The sequence below is a fragment of the Gordionus sp. m RMFG-2023 genome, chromosome 1 (assembly GCF_954871325.1).
Source record: "Gordionus sp. m RMFG-2023 chromosome 1, tfGorSpeb1-WG-v2, whole genome shotgun sequence".
NCBI classification, from domain to species: domain Eukaryota; kingdom Metazoa; phylum Nematomorpha; class Gordioida; order Chordodea; family Parachordodidae; genus Gordionus; species Gordionus sp. m RMFG-2023.
The window spans coordinates 9,076,666-9,095,894 of NC_088775.1; the positions used below are offsets into that span (position 1 = coordinate 9,076,666).

At 27.4% G+C, this 19,229-nt stretch overlaps 1 protein-coding gene across 1 annotated transcript in view; it reads right to left on the minus strand.

Annotated features, from left to right (window-relative positions):
- Positions 1-13,380, minus strand: part of LOC135922898 (uncharacterized) — a 57,000-nt gene extending 43,620 nt beyond the window's left edge. The window contains exon 1 of the mRNA XM_065457410.1: positions 13,253-13,380. Coding sequence (XP_065313482.1) covers positions 13,253-13,334 — 82 coding nt within the window. The 5' untranslated portion in view covers positions 13,335-13,380. The remainder of the gene's footprint in view (positions 1-13,252) is intronic.
- Positions 13,381-19,229: the final 5,849 nt, after the last annotated feature.

Consider the following 19,229-nt stretch of genomic DNA (forward strand, 5'->3'; position numbering starts at 1 on the left):
TGTTCTGGCTAAAAACAGTACTAGAACAATTTTGTAGTCTAGAATCCTTCAATTTCCTAATTTTTTTTATATATAGAGAACATTATCATTCATTTATTTATTTTTTTAAAAAAATCTGCCAAATTAACTTTTTACTAGCATTCTGGTCTGCTAGGTCAGCTTTCAATCTAATCACCGTTTCAGAGATCATATAAAGATTGTTTCCAAAAAAAATTATGATTTTTATGTTGCTTTTCTATTCTATAGTACCTATTTATAATATATATATTATAAAAAAAATTTAAAATACTTGTATTTAATTATAATTTATTATATATGACTCTAGGGGGGATTCTTATGCAATAAATAAATTGTGTGTAATAGTAAAAAAAAAGACAATATAATTAAATTATTTTTTATTTTTTCTGACCTTATTTAAGATTTAGTACAAGAAAAGGGAAAAAAACTAATATATTTACCAAAATAATAAAATATTCTTATAATACGATATAAAAAATGTTTTTAAAATATTGCAATAATTATTTAATATTTCTAAATTGTCCCACGATTATAATATAGGTATTTTTAAACCATATTAATTGGACACCCTGTGACTACCAGCCGGTGAAGGTCACGATCAAATCTTTGGTCCAACCAGCCGTTACACACGGACCGGATCACGGTCCTGAAATAAAAGATCGATCCAGACCATGCTCCTAAATATCAAGACTGATCCATTTTTTGTTATTTTAAAAATATTTTTTTATGTTAACCACATCAAATCAAATATGAAAAATATATTAAAGTAATAATAATTATTAATTTAAAAAATAAAATGCTTTTTGACAAACTTTTGGTTTTCGAAGTATATTGCAAAATAAAAAATGAATTTAAAAAAAAGAAAAAGAATCACAAAAACTATAGTAACTTCTCTAGAAAAGTAATATAAAATAAAATATATACATAAAAATCTAGTAAAAAATTATATGAATTGAATAGTAAGGCAAACTTAAATAAAAATAAAAGAACGGGCTATGGTTCTCCAAAAAAAAGACCACTCCGTCAGAGGGTCGGGCCCAGACTTAAGGCCGATAGGACAAGACTGTTAACCTTCGCTTATTAGTTATTTTTTTGTAATGAGTGGCAGTTAATAATGACCCTAATATGAAATTAATGAGTTCAATTATTTTGAGCTAGCTGACGCGATAATTAGGGTATTCATCACATAAATATAGTAAATAAATTTGGACACAAATATAAAACAAACAATTACAAAATCTAATTTCGTCTGATTAATTTTTAAAGTAATCATTATTATTCATTAAATAAAAACGGTATTTATGAATTATCGCATAAAATTTAATGGGACTGACTAGGATAATTCGTTTTTTTTAAATTCTTGAAGAGATAAAAAGAGGCTTATGAAAATCAATAAAAAAACAATATTTTTTTTTTGTAAAAATTTTATTTATATATAATAAAAACTTTTTTTTGAACGATTTAATTATGAAAGCACACCAGAGTAGGGTTGGTATTTGTCCCATGAATCATTAATTATTGGGGGAGAAAAGTGATACCACTACGAAATTAAAATTGAGAAGGAAAAAAAAGAATAATATTGGAAGATATTTTCTATAGGCTATTAGTAATAATCTACATATTTTATACTTAGATAATTATTGTAGATGAAGTTAGACAGTAAGTCTCACTCAATTTTTTAGACTTTAATATTATGTTTCAATTAATAATTTATAAATTAAATACCTTGAAGACTATAAATAGATCACTATTAAATTATTAGCTAGGAGCCGATTAATTCCTTAGTGATCGCTAATGGGAATTTACGATTACTCAGATTAAGGGAGGAGGGGAAAAATATCCGAAATAATCTCATTATAAGGAAGTAAAACTTATTGCACTTGTTCAACAAGGAAAATGTAATTCTATCTAATATAACCATTTTTCTTTAAGGTAATGGTACCAAATTTATTTTTAAACAAATCCAGAATATAATATAAAAAAATTTAAATTAAAAAACTTTTGGACCTCATTTTAGAATACTTTCTAAGATATAGCAGATAAAAGTTGGCGAAAATTTGACCCAACTTTTTAACTTATTTTGATTTTTTTTCCACCTTTACCTCTCATTCACAGTTAGCGTTCGTGGCGGTGAATACAAAAATATAGACGCGAATTAGAGCTAACCTTGAATGAAGGGTTACTCTGAAGAGATAAAACATTAACACAATTCAATCTACCGTTAACATAATTATTCCAACAAAATATTCCAGGAGATCTAATCAGAAATTAAAATCGATATTTTTTGCCCCTTTAAAACTCTTGTTGGGTAATATTTTTAAAAAAATTTATAATTCTTACCGACGAAAAAAAAAATATATCAGCTTTATATTTCGTATTTATACATTTTTATAACAAATAATCCATTTGATATTTTTCTTTAAAAAAACTTTGAGTTATTTTTTTAAATTCAAAATGATCGAAGAGTTGTTTTTGGGGGGTAATGATTCACGTTAGTCTACTTGATAACAATTTTTATATTAACGAATCGCGTGGTCGAATCCGATCTACTATATATCATCACCCAAGGACGGAACCACCGAGTTGGCTTTATAAAAAAGTGACCTTTGCTGGATTTGAACCCAGAACTATTAGATTGTGATATATGCACTGAACTGACTTGACCAAGACGCTACTCGAAAATATATAAGGAAAAAATTACAAAAACATTACCCTTGTTTTGTCATCTAAAAAAATTATCGCCCGCGTCCTACGCCTCTTCCTTTATGGAATTAAGCAATAATCCTTGTCCTTCTTTACTTTATAAAATTTATAACGCGCGGCTAATTCGCGCCAACTGTGAATGAGGGGTTATATTTTGAGAAATACAATAGTCCATCTATATCAGACTTGAAAGTCCGAACCGGAACCAGTCAATCCTAAATTTGACAAGACATGGAGCGGGCATGATTTTGAAAATTTGGACTTGAATTGAAAAATTAAATTCAGTCCGATCCTAAAATATTACCTTGACAGGTTCTCTGATCTGATATAGGGGCAAATAAGTATTATATTTATGGTATATTAGATCCTCGCAAAAAAGAGAAACTGAGATTCAGCTGTTTTTTATAACGATACCTTCTTTTAGCGTGATTTAATAATTCTGATTTTTTTCTTTAACTTATTTTTCAGAACATTCAAAATGGATGATTGCCTGCTTTCCCGAGTTGAATTCTCAATTCTATATCGTAGAGCATGACGTATTTTTAGGAACGTCCCAAAAAATAATAATTTTGGTATAGGAATTTTTATTTTTTAAATAAAAACGAAAGTTAAAAAATTTAAATATTCTATGGCCTCGTTTATAATGAGAGCAAAATACCGTGATGTCGCTTCAAGCAATGCGCAAATTGTAAAATACATAGTTAAATAATATAACTTAACTTTGCAAAGAATTCGCATCGCTTCCGATATATTGCGCTTTCTATAAACGAAGTCTAAGTGTTGTAGTTTTTCTAAATCGTTCCAGTAGGATTGTCGCGCAACAATAGTTTAAAAACGTATATTCCTTCATTTCTTTCTTTCTTCCTTCATTTCTTTCTTCCATTATTCATGTATTAATTTATTCTTTAAAATGAATAATCAGTGTATATAAAATGACATTTAGCGAATGAGGAATGATGTATGATTATCTAAAAATAGAGAAGATTTATTATTTGTATTGCAAACTAACAACTCTTATTTTTTAACTAAAGAGAAGAAGCCTAGATAAGATATAATATAAAAAAAATAATGTATACACAAATATTGATGATAAATAAAGATGAATACTATATGGAAGACAACCATGAAGTTACGCGATAAATTTTTATAAATTATCTATTTACCAGGTTTAAAAATTAATAATTTTAAGTTAGAGATTTTTAACAAAATCACTTTATGGCAGACATAAATTTCTGTCTTCCATTTTTTTTCTCCCCTTTCGAACTATATCAATAAGTCATTCAAACAGAAATAAGATTTTAACCTTTGAATTAAGGTAATTTTAAATATACGATTATTTTACTACTGGTAAAAAAAAATTTCTTATATCTTTTAAATGGTCTTATATAATTTTTTAAACGACTTGAATTGAATGTTTTAAAAAAAAGAATAAACAAATTCTTTTCTCTCCGCAGACGATATTTATTTTAAAAAAGTTTCCCCCTTCTCTTTTCGCAGACGATAATAAAAGGGAAAAAAACGATTTCATTTTTTATTAAAATCAAGAAGGTCTGTTTTTTTAATGTCATGCTATTTTTGCATGATGAATCTCCATGACCATAAATAATCTGAATAAGTATTCAATCATAGGAGATTAACTATATAAATGGAGGATAAGGTTTTTTAAAAGGATAAAGGGTTTGGGAGTGGGGGGGGGGGGGATAATAAGAGGATGAGATCACCATTGAGGAATTTCGTTGCATTGTAGTAATATTATAATCTTTATGTAATAAATCATAAACTACTATTTAAAGTGAATCTTTGAAAATTATAGTCGGCATATTTTTGTTTATTTTGCTCTTAAAGAAAGAGCCTTTATTTTGTATTATATTGAGATTCAAGTTCCCCGCACTACTACAGGCAAATATGGTCAAACATTTAAGGGTACTAGGCAGATGGATTGACTTTTTTTAGTATAATGATAAAGTTGGTAGAGGGTGATTTTTCTTGTTAGGATTTTCTAGATTCGAATCCAGATTTGGAATTCTCTTGTGTTCCAAGCGGATTTTCTCGTGCTTACGTGAATCGACTCCTTTGAGGCAGATAAGAGTTGCCGTTATTACTCCTCTCAAGCTGGACCCGAAACAAGTGAAAATTATCATTTTTTGTCGTAAGTTTTTAATTATAATGATAAGTAACCAGTATGGTGCTATAGAAGAAACTTAACAAGAATGTAATACCATTTATTCATAGATACCATATTATGCACACATAAGGATTCATGGTAACGACGTTACCAAAAGTAACGTTTACAATAAAAATATTTATATATATAATATTTCGGCTGGGCATATTTTATAAAAGAAAAGAAACAAGCCATCCCGATAACGGCGCGCTTAAGATTTAAGCTAAATTAACAATATGTAAACCTCGAGATTTGGCAAATAGAAGTCCAAACCTTTCTCCCATCTATTTTGGCTAGAATCTATACCGGTTCATTTTTAAAAATGGAGCCAAAACGGGCCCGCTTAACAACACCTAAATAGAGATTCCTAATTAAAAATAAATAAATCGAATACTCTTCGGGTTCGGATAATTTATAACCGACAGTAAACTTCATATCTAGGCCATCAAATTTTCTCACTAAACCCGGGTAAATCTTTTTCAAAATTTTTATATATAATCGTCTGGGTTGGACGATTCGCAGAAGAAAATTAAAAAATTAAATCTTACGAGGTAAAAGACTGGAATAATTCGAGTTTTAATATATTTATATTATAATTATATTTTATAAAAAACACCCCAAAATTCTATATTCTATAATTTAAAAAAGTGACAATGAATCGAGATTATAAAAAATAAACTATTTTATATAAGCGATTTAATATAAAAGAACAAACAATAAAGAAGCATTGCCATATTTGAATTTTAAATATAATTTAAAACTTTTTTAATTTTTCGCTCTTCCCTAAAAATTATATTTTTTTTTAATATCGAAATTCGTACTTTATATATAATTGGTATTTAAAATTTGTTTGTTTTTTTTTAAAAAAAACTATAAAATAAAAGAAGATAAAGTTTTCTTTTTATTTATTCCCTTAGTTTTTTAATTTTAATACTATTTATTATTCCATTAGTAAAAATGGTAACAAAAATATTTAAAAATAATTGTTTTTTTGCGTCTATTTAGAAAAGGAGATTAGTGTCTGCCTTTAAGCCTCATTTACTATGCATTCACAGTCACGGCGAATTCGAGAAGAATATATAAAAAAAATGAAAGTTAAATAGTAAAATTATTATATTTATATAACATTTTGTATACTTCGCCTCGAATTGGCGGCAACTAGTAAATGATGTAGAGTTAGAGTATACGTGTTATGTTCAAGCGTAGCGTTATTTAACGCTATCAGAAATCACAGCTGATTCTACATAGCGCTAATAATATTTATCAGAGACCTGCAGGGCCGGGCCTAAAAAAATTTTTTTTAAACATATCCGGGCCGGGCCTAAAAAATTTTTTTTAAATATATCCGGGCCGGGCCTAAGATTGTTAAACCCGGGCCGGGCCTTAATATTTTTTATAAAAATTTTTACATTATGAGTTAAAGGTTATAAGATTATATTATATTATAGTTATGATTAATATAATATTGGGTGATGGTTAACACTACCTAACACCCACAGATCGATCTAATTATTAATTTTGCAAATTTATTCAAAGTATATAAAATATAGTATATGCTCAAAATATCCATTTTTATAAATAAGTTTTATATTTTTTATAAATTCAATATAATATTCTCAAAATATTAGCTTTTTACATGTATTTTCTAAATAATAAGCGATAATAATCGCTGAAAAATATGGTAAAATACCTCATAGGTGAATTTTTGTATATACCAGGTCGAATATAATTTTAAAAAATTCCGAGCCGGGCCTGAAATTTTTAAATCCGGGCCGGGCCGTAAAAAATTTTTTTTTAAAATATCCGGGCCAGGCCTTAAATTTTTTTAAAAAAATATCCGGGCCGGGCCTAAAAAATTTAAAACCGGGCCGTGCAAATGGTGCCTCTGCAGGTCTCTGATATTTATACGTCGCAACACATACTTTTTAAATTTTATCATAGCGTTATCATCATAAAGCTCCTAGAGGGGGTTTGCATTTACTGAAAAATGATCAACAAATATTCAAAAATTCGAGGTTACTGTTAGACCTCTCATAATTTTGAGTAAAGATCTTCTCGGGCCAGACAAGATAGTCAGACTGGGATGAATCAGTCGAAATTTAAAAAAACTAATAAAAATATCACCTTTTCTACAGCGTTTAAATTGAATTTATATTAAAATAATTTAATTGTATCGGTTTATGATAATGATACTTTATCAAACAAGAATATTCATAAATATAAAATATACAGTGTTGACCAGATTTGACGTAAAACATTTCCTTATTTTTTTTTTAATTCATTTGAAAATAAAATTATCCGACTTGGAAAAAAAATTCTTAAAAATAACATATTTATTATTCTTCACAATTTTCACAAGTTAAATAATTTTATTCACAAATGAATTAAAAAAAATATGGAAATGTTTTGAACTAAATCTGCCCAACACAGTAATAAATATTATAAATTGGTTAGAGTGTATTCCAAATTTATATATGATAACTATCATTAGGCAATTTTTACGCCTTTTAAGGCAAGATATTTTATTTTATTTTTTTTAAAAAAAATCATCTGTTGTAGTAAATACAACAGGTAAAACAAATGCGTGTAGTTTTACAAGCATGTGTTATATATTAACAAAAATATTATAACGTCTTCATATTCAATATGAATGATTGTGGAAAAATATAAGTAATTATACTACGTCATCGAAAACATAGTCGAATATATCATTCGAATTACATAAGAATCATAAAAAAATGGATTTTAAATATTGTAAAATCAAACAGTGACATCGCTACTCGCTAGTGGGTAGAAAGGGGGTACAGCGGAATACGTCTAAAAAACTTCTTACTTTTTGACGAGCCTAGACAATGAGTAAGTGATAAAAGTCCTACTACCTCTCCCCTTCCAAAAAAAATAATCACATAATTAGTCAATTATTTTATATAAAAAAAATATTGTAGCGATTTTTGACAAAACTAATAAATGTATAATTTATAAATGGAATCTGTCAAATATTAAATCCATATATTCATGTCAAAAATTGTCGTAAATTCATAAGTTAGCTATTCCAAATATGATATAATACATTTCCGCTAAAAATCAAATTTTTAAATTCAAAAAACGCGCTTAAAAAATGATTTAAAATATTTAAAAAAAACATATGTGAGCTCCGAATATCGTTCAAAAGTCTTGGGCAAAACTTCCCAAAAACCACGTACATGATGTTACATTTCTAATAAAATCATGATTTTTAAAAATTTTTTTAAAAAAAAGGTGGTCAAATGATTTAAAAGTTGAAAAGAAAAAAAAATAACACATTGACGCTAATATACACAAACACAAATATAAGAACACGATAAAAAAAAAATTTTAAAGCATATACAATATACAAAATTGTGCTATAAAAAAGATATGAGGAAAGGGGGGGGGAGGGGGGGGTACTCTCAATTGAGAAAAAAATCACAATTTTTATTTTATGCCGTTATTTTTGGCCTCCAATGTTTAGATACGCTTTTTATGCAAAGTTTATTTTGGGGGAAAGTTGTCCATTGGCGGGTGTGGCTAAGGTAAACCAGTGTTTTGTATTTGTTTATTCTTTTTTTGGTTTCTGCTAGGGTCAGTGTTACTATTAACAGTTGCGAGGAAAGTGGAAAAGCCAAGTATAATCTTAAATGAAAGATTTAACCATGGCCCATTGCATAGTTGTGACGGGTCTTAGGCCATTTTCTGACGAATCAGGCCTTTTTTAAGAATAGGCTGAGAAAATTTATTTATTAATGATTGATGTTGTCGACGGCCTTGACCTTTAATATAATTTAACCTATGTCTGCTCTTTGTAAGTTGCAATTCAGATGATTATGAGGCAGCCGAGTCAATAACCTAGGGTAATCATTAATTTTTATTAGTTAAGAGGTTTCCAAAGATTTTTTCTAGACAATCCCTCCAACTATTCAGGTCCACCTAAAAAAGTTGGATGTCTTCTAGAGAAGATGCAGATTTTAAAAAAACAATATCCATTGACTCCCTTCACTTCTTTCCTTCATCAATCCTTCTCTCCTACCTCCACTCCTTGCTTATAAACTTTATTTATAATTGCATCTCACATCGGCACAGATAATCAATCAGTTAGTTTTTTAAAAATTTGTAAACAAACAAGTATAATTTTAATTGCGTTATTACCGGAGAAAGGGCAAATAAATCAAGCAGAAGCATCATTAATCATTGTAAATTTATATATGATTTTATAAAAAAAAGAGATACTTTTCAAATGTATCGATAAAGGTGTATCAAATTTTTAAAAAATATTAATTCTCATTCAATTATATTATATCGTGTAAAAAAATGTGTATCCATAATTTATCATACAAACAAATAATTTTTTTAAGGTAAATAACCGTCATAAATTTTAAAACGCGACGCCTAATTTAACCGAATTTTTTTTTTGGATTTAAATGCATCTATCTTTTTTTAAATGTATTGAATTTATATATGGAAAAAATTGCATACTAATAATTTTTAATCTAATAGCAAAGCAACAAACAAAACATATTTTTATCATTATTTTTTATTATAAACAATGATTATTATTCTAATATTTGTAGTACATTTTTTTTTTAAATTTTAAAATAAATAATACTGGTGACAATTTGGCTATTACACCACCCTACCCACTCCTTCTTTCCAATATCCGAAAAAAATGCTACATTTGTACCGTTTTATAAATATGGACGTATTTTGTTATATTTAAAATAAAAAATTATTATGGTTTAATAATAAATAATAATGTTATTTATATCTCTTTTTAAATAGTCAAAATTAATAAAATAAAAAATTAAAGATAAATTTTCTTTTTCGTCATTTTTTAGGTTATTAGTCAAATACCGGAGACATAGAATTCGGATGGTGTTCGAGAACCGAACAAGATATTCAAAAAAATGGCAAGATTGTTGGCCAAAAAAATGTAACCAAGGAGCGGGAGGATGCAGGCTAAATTTTTATAGATGTTTGATCGAATTATGTGAAAAGGAGGGGGAGGGGGGTTGGTTATAGGGTTTCGAAGGGAAAAAAACAGAAACTAAGAATCTGTTCCTTTTCGCGTACTAAGGTTTTCTGAAACGGACTAAAAATTATCCAAACAGGATAGTGAAACTTGTAAACATTTAAAACTAAAAAAACGAATTCACAGTTTCATTTATTTTTGTTACATTTGTTCAGTAGCCTTGTATAGATAAGATATGATTGACAAGACAACTCAAAAAACTACTAGAAGATAAAAAAAACTTGGTTATTGAAAAGAAAGAAAGAAGTGATCTAGTGAACAAAGAATAGCCTATTTTAATTAAACAATCGTTTTCTTATTTAAAAAAAAAATTGCATAAATTTTGAAAAATTGGACAAAAAATATTATTGAAAAAAAAAATCGATAATAATTTGATAAGAGAAAAAATACTAATACTCTAGAGATTTTTTTATATTCAATGTTAATTAAATTTTGTATCTTGTATCGTATCTTATCTAGATACATTTTTATTAAAAAATATTTATATTTAGATAAAGTTTCAATTATACCTATATCAATCATATTGATATAATTTTAGCTATAACTGTATCTATTTACAGATACATAAATATATTGCATAAAAATCAATCAAACAGAGCCATCAGATATTGGCTTCAAATGCCAAATAAATGAAGTGACATAAAAATTCGTAACTTTTAAACGAATTTTAATTTCAGAACTCTAGAAAACACCAGGTGTGCTTATAAGATATATTATATCAGAGACCTGTAGAAATACCAACTGCAAGGCCTGCCCTGGATTTTTTAAAAAAAAATCGCTCCAGTCTTGCTTGGATTTTAAATTTTCGGCCTAACCTGAATTTTTAAATTTTTAACCTGGCCAATATTTTCTTAAAAAATGAAATTTCTAGCCCGGTCTGGGTGTATGAAAAATTTTCCATAAAATGGTTTTGTAAATATATAAGTATGAGAAGTGAATGAATGTGATATATTATTTAATTATGCAAAAATCTTATATTTTACTTCAATCATTATTTTATTTATACAATGGATATAATAATCAAGATTAAATATTTGGCCCAGCCTGGGTTTACATAAGAAAAAAATTTTCCACCTAGCCCAAGTATTTTAAAAATATATGTTCCTAGACCCAGGTTTATTTTGAAAAATATATATTTTAAGGTTTTGCCAGTGTACCTAAGCCAGGATGTGCAGACTAGTCTAGATCAGGCCATGGCCTAAATGTGAAATCCTTTTATTTAAGCCTAATGTAAAATAATTTTTGTATTTTAAAAATTGCTCAGGAGACAAAAAAAAAGCAAACATTAACTGTTATTCATTATATTTATAAATAGAATAATGATTTTGAAAAAAAAACATGTTTCTAATGTTTAAAAAAATATGAGCTTTTCATATATAATAGATTCTTAAGGATGTGCCAATATTAAATATTGAAAATGAAAACAATGTTTACAGTTTTAAGAAAAATTGAATAAGGCCAATTTTTAAAAAACTGATCTCATCATATATTTTAAATGTTTTGGGTCATTTTATGATTGCATATTATAATTGTATAATATTAATTATTTTATCTATAATTTTTATAAATAACAGAGGCCTGCAGGTCTAGCCCTAAGCCCAGCTGAGGTACACTGGCCAGGCCAAATTTTAATTTTTTTAAATATACCTGGACCGGGCTTAAATACCCAGGCAGGGGATAAAAAAATTTTCAAAAAAACTGGGCTAAGCCATATATTTCAAAACCTAATTGTTTAAATTGTCATTACTAAAAAATTGAAAAAATATATTATATATTTCAAAAAAATCTGGGCCAGGTCTGAAAATATAAAACCAGGGCTGGGCCGGAAATTTTTTATAAAAATCTGGGCCAGCCTTACAAAATGGTACATCTGCAGGTCTCTGATAAATAATAAATGAACAAAATTACAATTTAATTGTAATGTTTAAAAAATAGAATTATTTTAAAAAGAACTATTAAATGTGATATTATTTCTTTGTTAAATTATTTGCAATTGCAATAAAAGGGGAATTTAAAAATTAAACCAATCTATTCAGCCATAAACATTACCTATATTTTAATAAATTAACTTTTGGGGAATAAAAAAACAATATACACTTAATCATTAATAATGCATAAAATATCACCTTAGCAATAAAAAACAGAAGATTAAAGTTTTTTTGCTCATAGCTTATAGTTAGTATGTTATTTTATTTGATTTTATGTATAAAATATTCTTTTTTTGACATTGGTTCAAAGCAGAGTTTGAAAATAATCTTCAAAAATCTTGTTTTTCTTTGTAGAAGAAATATTTTTGATCAAATTTTACCTAAAAATGTTAATGTCTTTTAAAAGTAATTTTTTGAAATTTTATGCATAAAAAATCTTTCACAAAATCAAAAATATATTTTAAAAAAATTCAAATATTTAATGATTTTTTTCAAACTTATTAGATTTGATCAATAAAATAATTGTGGATCTGCAAGGCTATACAGATAAAAAGTTGGCATTGTCCAGCTAAGTCCACCTTGAAAGTTATACCAAAGAATTTTTTGGCTGACTAGACAACTTATGCAAAATATCTTTCTAGGCCTAACCAAAATTCTAAAGCTTACAATTAAATTAGGCAAATTTATTACTTTTTAATTTATAAAAAAAATTAATATAGGCCAGGCTACAATTTGGTCAAAATTATTCTATGGCGCAAGCCCAAAAACCCTTTTTAAGCAATTATAGACCTAATAGAAATATTCCAAATAAAAAAAATGATTTTAGAAAAATAACAAATAAAAGATTTGCACTACAGCCAATTACATAAATTACATTATTCTATTGTTATATAAAATAGTTTAGCAATGTATCTTTAAAATAATTTATATCTTAAATGGAAAAAAAAAATTATATATTTACCTAATCTGTTATAAAAAGATTTTTAAAAAAAATATAAACATAATTTAAATATATTTTATTACAAAAAAACATAATTATTTTTTTTTATAATTTACTATTATAACAATTTTAATCAAAATATAATATAATTAACCAACCATAATATGGTTATTGACCCAAAGTTTTCATCAATTATTAAAATTTCTATCTCAGCATATTGTCTGTAATAATTTTAGATTGATTTTGTTTAAACTGAATATCTTATTTTATTTTAAAGCATAAACATTTATATATACACTGTTGAATTAAAAATATATTTTTAAAAAATTAAATATAAAAAAAAGGTACATATCACTATAGATAACAGTGAAAATGTACCAATGATAGAAAATAGTTAGACCGATTGTATTGTATTTATAGATAAGTAATATAATTATCGTGAAAATTATATTTACCTTTGCTATTTAGATCGAATTCCAGTAAAATTTCCTTTTCTTTTCTAATTTTCTTCTCAGACATTATAGAATTCGAAGCCATTATAAATAAATAAAATAACTTTAGCTAATTTAAAGTTATATTGAAGTGCGGGCAAAATTTTTAAATTAATCTTAGTGAAGCATTTATATCATGATCCACAATAAAAATATACTAAAGATAGGACTATAAATCCTTATAAAATATAGATGAAGTTTATCTAACGTATCACTTATTTAATATATATAATATTAATTATTTCAATTATCCTCTTATAAAAAATATCTATATAAAAATAGATTTAAAAAGGATAAATATATTGAAAATAGTGGTGTAATAAAAATCTCTCTGTAAATATAGAAGGGTTGAGTGGGATTCTTAAATTTTTTTATCCACCTGCCTTTTTCTGCGTTTTATCTATAGAATATCTCTTCAGTTATTTTTCTCTAAAATATTTCATTTGCTATCTCCGTGAAATTGATGGAACAATTGGAAGCACTAGTTCTAAATTCAGTTCCAATATTTTGGGTAATGATAATAAGGGCCATACTCTGTTGAATAGACAGCATAGCAAAAAATTAGTGGCAACAAATTTTTATCGCTCATGATAAAAAACCAACCATAAGTATTATCTATACATTTTATCTATACTTAAATTAGCTAACTCACTTAGCAGGCAGGTAGTTCATAGAAAAAAAATATATAACTATTAGTACTTATCAATTTCTCAATTAGTTTTGCGCTAGCAAAATAAATTTTTATCGTAAATAAAAGGAGATATTTAATTCTTTAAATGTGAAATGAGCCAAGATTTTGAAAATTCTATTTTGTAACCTATAACACACCATTAAGTAATGCCTAATTAGTATATTTTATTGCTTTAATTTGGTATATGCATCAGATCAAAAAATGTTTTGGTAAAAAATATCCAAAAGAGTGGCGTCGCTGAAGGGGGGGGGGGCTCGAACCCCCTGAAAAATTTGAATAGCCCTCTGAAGCAGAAAAAAAATTTTTTAATTGCTTTTTAATATCCCCTTGAACTAAAAATAAATTTTTTTTAATTTCCCCCTGAACGATTTCTTTTATAAATCTATTGAGTGATATATAGATTTAATTTTATTATTTAAAAATTAATAAAACTATCTGTATTTTTATTAAATAAATACTATTTTAATTATTTACATATAAATTATATGTTCACTCTGTCTGTCAGCTTGCAATCAAATTCTGTATTAAAGATATATCAATATTGTTGTAATATGTAAATTAAATAAAATCGAGAAAAAAGAAGTAATATTCAAATCGACTGAAACAGAAAAACGAAACGAATTATTTTATTATTTGAGTAAAGACGATGTAAATGAATAGTATAGAAAAGTATATATAAGTGAGGATATTTTATTTAAAAAATAATATTTATGAATTTGCGAACATAATTTTTAATCTTTTAATTTTAATTTTTTTTAATATTATTTTAATTTTAGTTATGATTATGTAATTACAATTTATATTAATTAATAAAGTATTAGTAGTTAATTTATTTATACTATTTATTTGTATTCTCTTTAATTCTCAATTACAACATTTGTTACCGAAACATTATGTTCTATGGACATTTCAGTCTAATTAACCTTTCTTTATTTGACAATGATTCTAATTTCCCAATCTTAAATTCTACAAACTGTGACAAATATCACTCACTAAATATTAATATAGCATTAGCAGTTGAAGCTTAATTAGTTGTTTTATTATTTAAATTATTATATAACCTTAATTAAATTAATATAGGCTTGTTAATCGATCCTTTTAAAAAGATCGAATCACGATCTTTTGAAAAAAAGAGAATCGAAATCCAGGATCGACCTTTTTTTAAAAAAAGGATCACGACATAACTGAGAAGTGAGATGTCCAGCTTCAAACGCGGCATGTATAAATGTAAAAAAATTAGTCATTTTGCAAGTAATAAAATTGAAAGAATCGAGCAAAACTAACTGCAGAGGTAAATGAGTGAGATGTTGAATTGAATTTGACACTGGTGCACAAGCGTCATTGATAGGAATTGATATAATGACAAGTATTGGACGACCAAAAATTAGGCCAACCAGTCCATTGACTGCATATGGTGATCATCTGTTAGATATTAAGGGCGAAACCTAAGTCAATGTTAGGATTGGATCACAGACAAGGACCTTACCAGTGGTAATAATGAATACAACTGGGGTGCCTCGGATTACTATGGATTATAGCATTCAATTTAGTAATGCGTCGTCAGGTTATGATTAAACAAGTACCCAATTTGGTCAACACTATTGAAAAAAAAGTTGTATAACACTAGGTTCTAAAATTCGGGATTTGATTATTAAACATCAAGAAATTTTTGATGATAAGATGGTACATATACGTGATTTTGAGGTGCGAATACATTTAAAGGATACCGCTGTACCAAGATCGTTTCCAGCCCGTAGGGTACCATTTCCACTTCGCAAAGTAATTGAAAAGGAATTAGACCGATTAGTGGCTGGAGGAATTATCGGAAAGATTGATTGACCATAACTAGGGTACAGTGGTCAACGCCAACCATAAATGTACGCAAGAGTAATGGGAACATCGATTTTGAGCTGATTTAAAAGTTACACTCAATCCGTGTTTATTGTATGACCATCATGTTATTCCTACTTACGACGATTTGTTAGAGAAAATCCAAGGTGGTAATAAATTTACCGTGATAGATTTGAAAGATACCTATTTACAGATGGATGTAGAATCAGAATCTCAGGAATTACTAACGATAGTGACTAATAATGGGCCTTTCCGTTACCGACGATTGCCTTTTGATTTGGCAAGTGATACTTTATTCCAGAGATATTTGAATGAGTTGCTAAAAGATTGTCAAATGCTGGTGTCTACTTAGATGACCTAATTATTTCTGGTCGAAATGATGAGGAGCATTAATTTGAGAATCGTGTTAGACAGATTACAGACGGCAGGTCTTACGGCGAAATTGACAAAAGTGAGATTTTTACAAAAATCGGTTTCATTTTTAGGGCTGATTATTGTTAAATTCGGTATATACATCTTAATCCAGAAAAGGTGATGGCTATCCGAAATGCACTAAAACCTAAAAATATACAACAACAGATCTTTTCTAGGACTCGTGAATTATCATGAACGTTTTATTCGTAATCTACATTGTAAAGAGGCTCTATTACATAGATTAACGAGCGTGAAAGTACCATGGCGCTGGACGAAAGACGAATAAAATTCCATCGATGAGGTTAAGAAATTATTGTCATCCGAGGAAACGTTAATTCCATATAATGCGCAGTTGCCTATAATTGGAATGCGACGCATTTGATTCAGGATTTTGTGCTGTGTTGTTATATCAATTAGCAGACGGAAGACAAAACCTATTACGTTCGCGTCACGTACTTTATTAGAATCAGAGAAACACTACGCTCCGATTGATAAAGAAACTCGAGCACATTTATTTGGTATTGAAAAATTTCAATTATGGTAGAAAATTTTTACTTCGAACTGATCATAAACCATTAGAGCGATTATTTGGGGAGAAACGCGATATACCCAAAATTTCTAAAAATCGTTTAATACGATAAGCCGGGAAGATGGCTTCTTATGATTTTACAATAGAATATAGACCTGGTAATAAAAATGTAATCGCCTTCGCATTATCAATAATTCCGATATTATAAACGGAAGAGAATCAAGATTCTAAACATGCTTTGGATATTCGAAGTATTGATTTGGATGATATGAAATTGTCAGAAAATATTTTACGAAGTGAGTCGAAACAAGATGTAATATTAAAAAGAATAGCAATTCACATATAGCAAAGTTGGCGAAACTTTTATCATCTTAAAGATAAAGAAATTGTTAGTTTCTATAATCGTCGGGAAGAGCGTTCTGTCGATCGTGATATTATAGAATTGAATGGGAGATTGGTTATTCCTAGTAAATTAAGAAATGCAGTATGCAGTGTTAGGAATGATTCATAGGGGACATCCTGGGGAAAATGGAATAAAATCTATTTTTAGATTGTGTTGGTGGCCCAGATGTGATGTTGATATAGAGAATTTTATCAAAATATGTTCTGGATGCTGAAAAATAGACCTAGTATTCAAGAAGTACTTCTATGAACTATATTGGTAAGGAATCTTGGGAGCGAATTTATATTGATTTTTCTGGACCAGTAGATTCGTGATATTGGCTGATTGGTGTCGATTCCTACTTCAAATGGTTAGAAGTTGATCTAATGCAGGATACTCTGCTGATGCTATGATTAAGCGATTAAAAAAATGGTTTGCTAGGTTTGGAATGCCCAAGAAATTTGTGTCAGACAATGGACCACAATTCTTATCTGGGGATTTCTGAAGGTATTGTGATTTAAATAACATACTTCATATACGTTCGGCACTCTATCATCCAAAAACTAATGGATTAGCTTTTGAAAGGTCGGTATTATGCGACGTGAGAGTCTATTACTGATCCTGAAGAAGCTATGATATAGGTTTTAACAACCTATCGATCGGGGGAGCATAGCTCTACAGGGAGATCTCCTATGTTTGGTAAACAATTGAAAACTAGTTTGGATTGGATCAATCTAATGTTGACCATGAAAAGAAAAGGCAAATAATAGACAAAGTCATAATCATAATTTACATTCGAAAGAGAGAGAATTTGTAAATTCACAATCTGTGTGGCTAAACAATGAGAATACCAAATGTTGGAGAGAGGGAGTGATCAAAAAAAGAACAGGGCTATCTTCTTATATTGTTGAAACTTCCGAAAAACATTGCGAAAACATGCAGATGCTAAGAAATCGTTTAGTTATTCCAACTTATGAATTTTCTTCGGAAGTTACAGAAATGGTTGTACCAGTGAATGAAGCAGGTACAAATATGCATTACGTTGTTCATCAAGAAACCGTAAACCTACAAAGAAGTTTATTGAGGAAATCTAACTTTAAAATGTAATAAATTGTATTAAATATTATATTATATATTTTATAAAAAAAAAGAATGGAACATTCGAATTTATAAATTAATAAATATGATTTGATAATTTTGAAATTAAATAAACGATATGTATTAAAATAGCTAATAAGTAGTCGTGGTCGATTTATTGTATAAGCAAGAGTTGCTTAAATGTGACCTTTATCTGATGTGATGTAAAGATAATTTAGTAATTTTTTCAGTCTCTATCACCTATTATAAGTACAAAGCGGGCATTTTAGGTTCATTTTTTTACCCCAATAAATTTATCTCCCTTTTCAACATAAATTTTATATATTTTGAAAAATCCGGTTTATGTAAGGTTAATTTTCGAAAATATTCTGAAAATCTTATCATTTTTTTGTTATTTATTCAGGATCAAAAATACTGAAATTTAAATTCATATTTTCTCAGATTTTATTTTCACCAAATTATTTTTTTTTTTAAGATTTAAAATTTTTTTTAAAAATAAATTTCTTTAATTATGGTGCAAATGATTAAAGTAAATATTGTTTTTTTTTAAATCTATTATTTCTTTAGAAAACTGTTCCATACATAAATAGTTAGACAATATTTTAAGAAATTTTAAAATATAAATAGATTTGAACCTTTTAAGTTTAGGGTGTTATAATAACAGAACATTAATGATTGAATTATATAACTAATCATTCATATCCTTTTTTTTTAAAAAAAAGATCTTTAACCAATCCTCACATTTTTATTTAGGGTTCTGAAAACCTTTCTTGATACTTGATTTCCGTTTCTCGTATATATTAGCAGCATTTATTTTAAAATTATATTTATATACATCGTAAGAACCAAGACGTATAAACAATTCTTTAAATGATGGCCTTAAATAAAAATTTATATGTCATCAAACTTAAATTTATTATAATACTACCCTTTGACACCTTTCAAAGATTCAATAATAAAACGTCGTTAATTATAT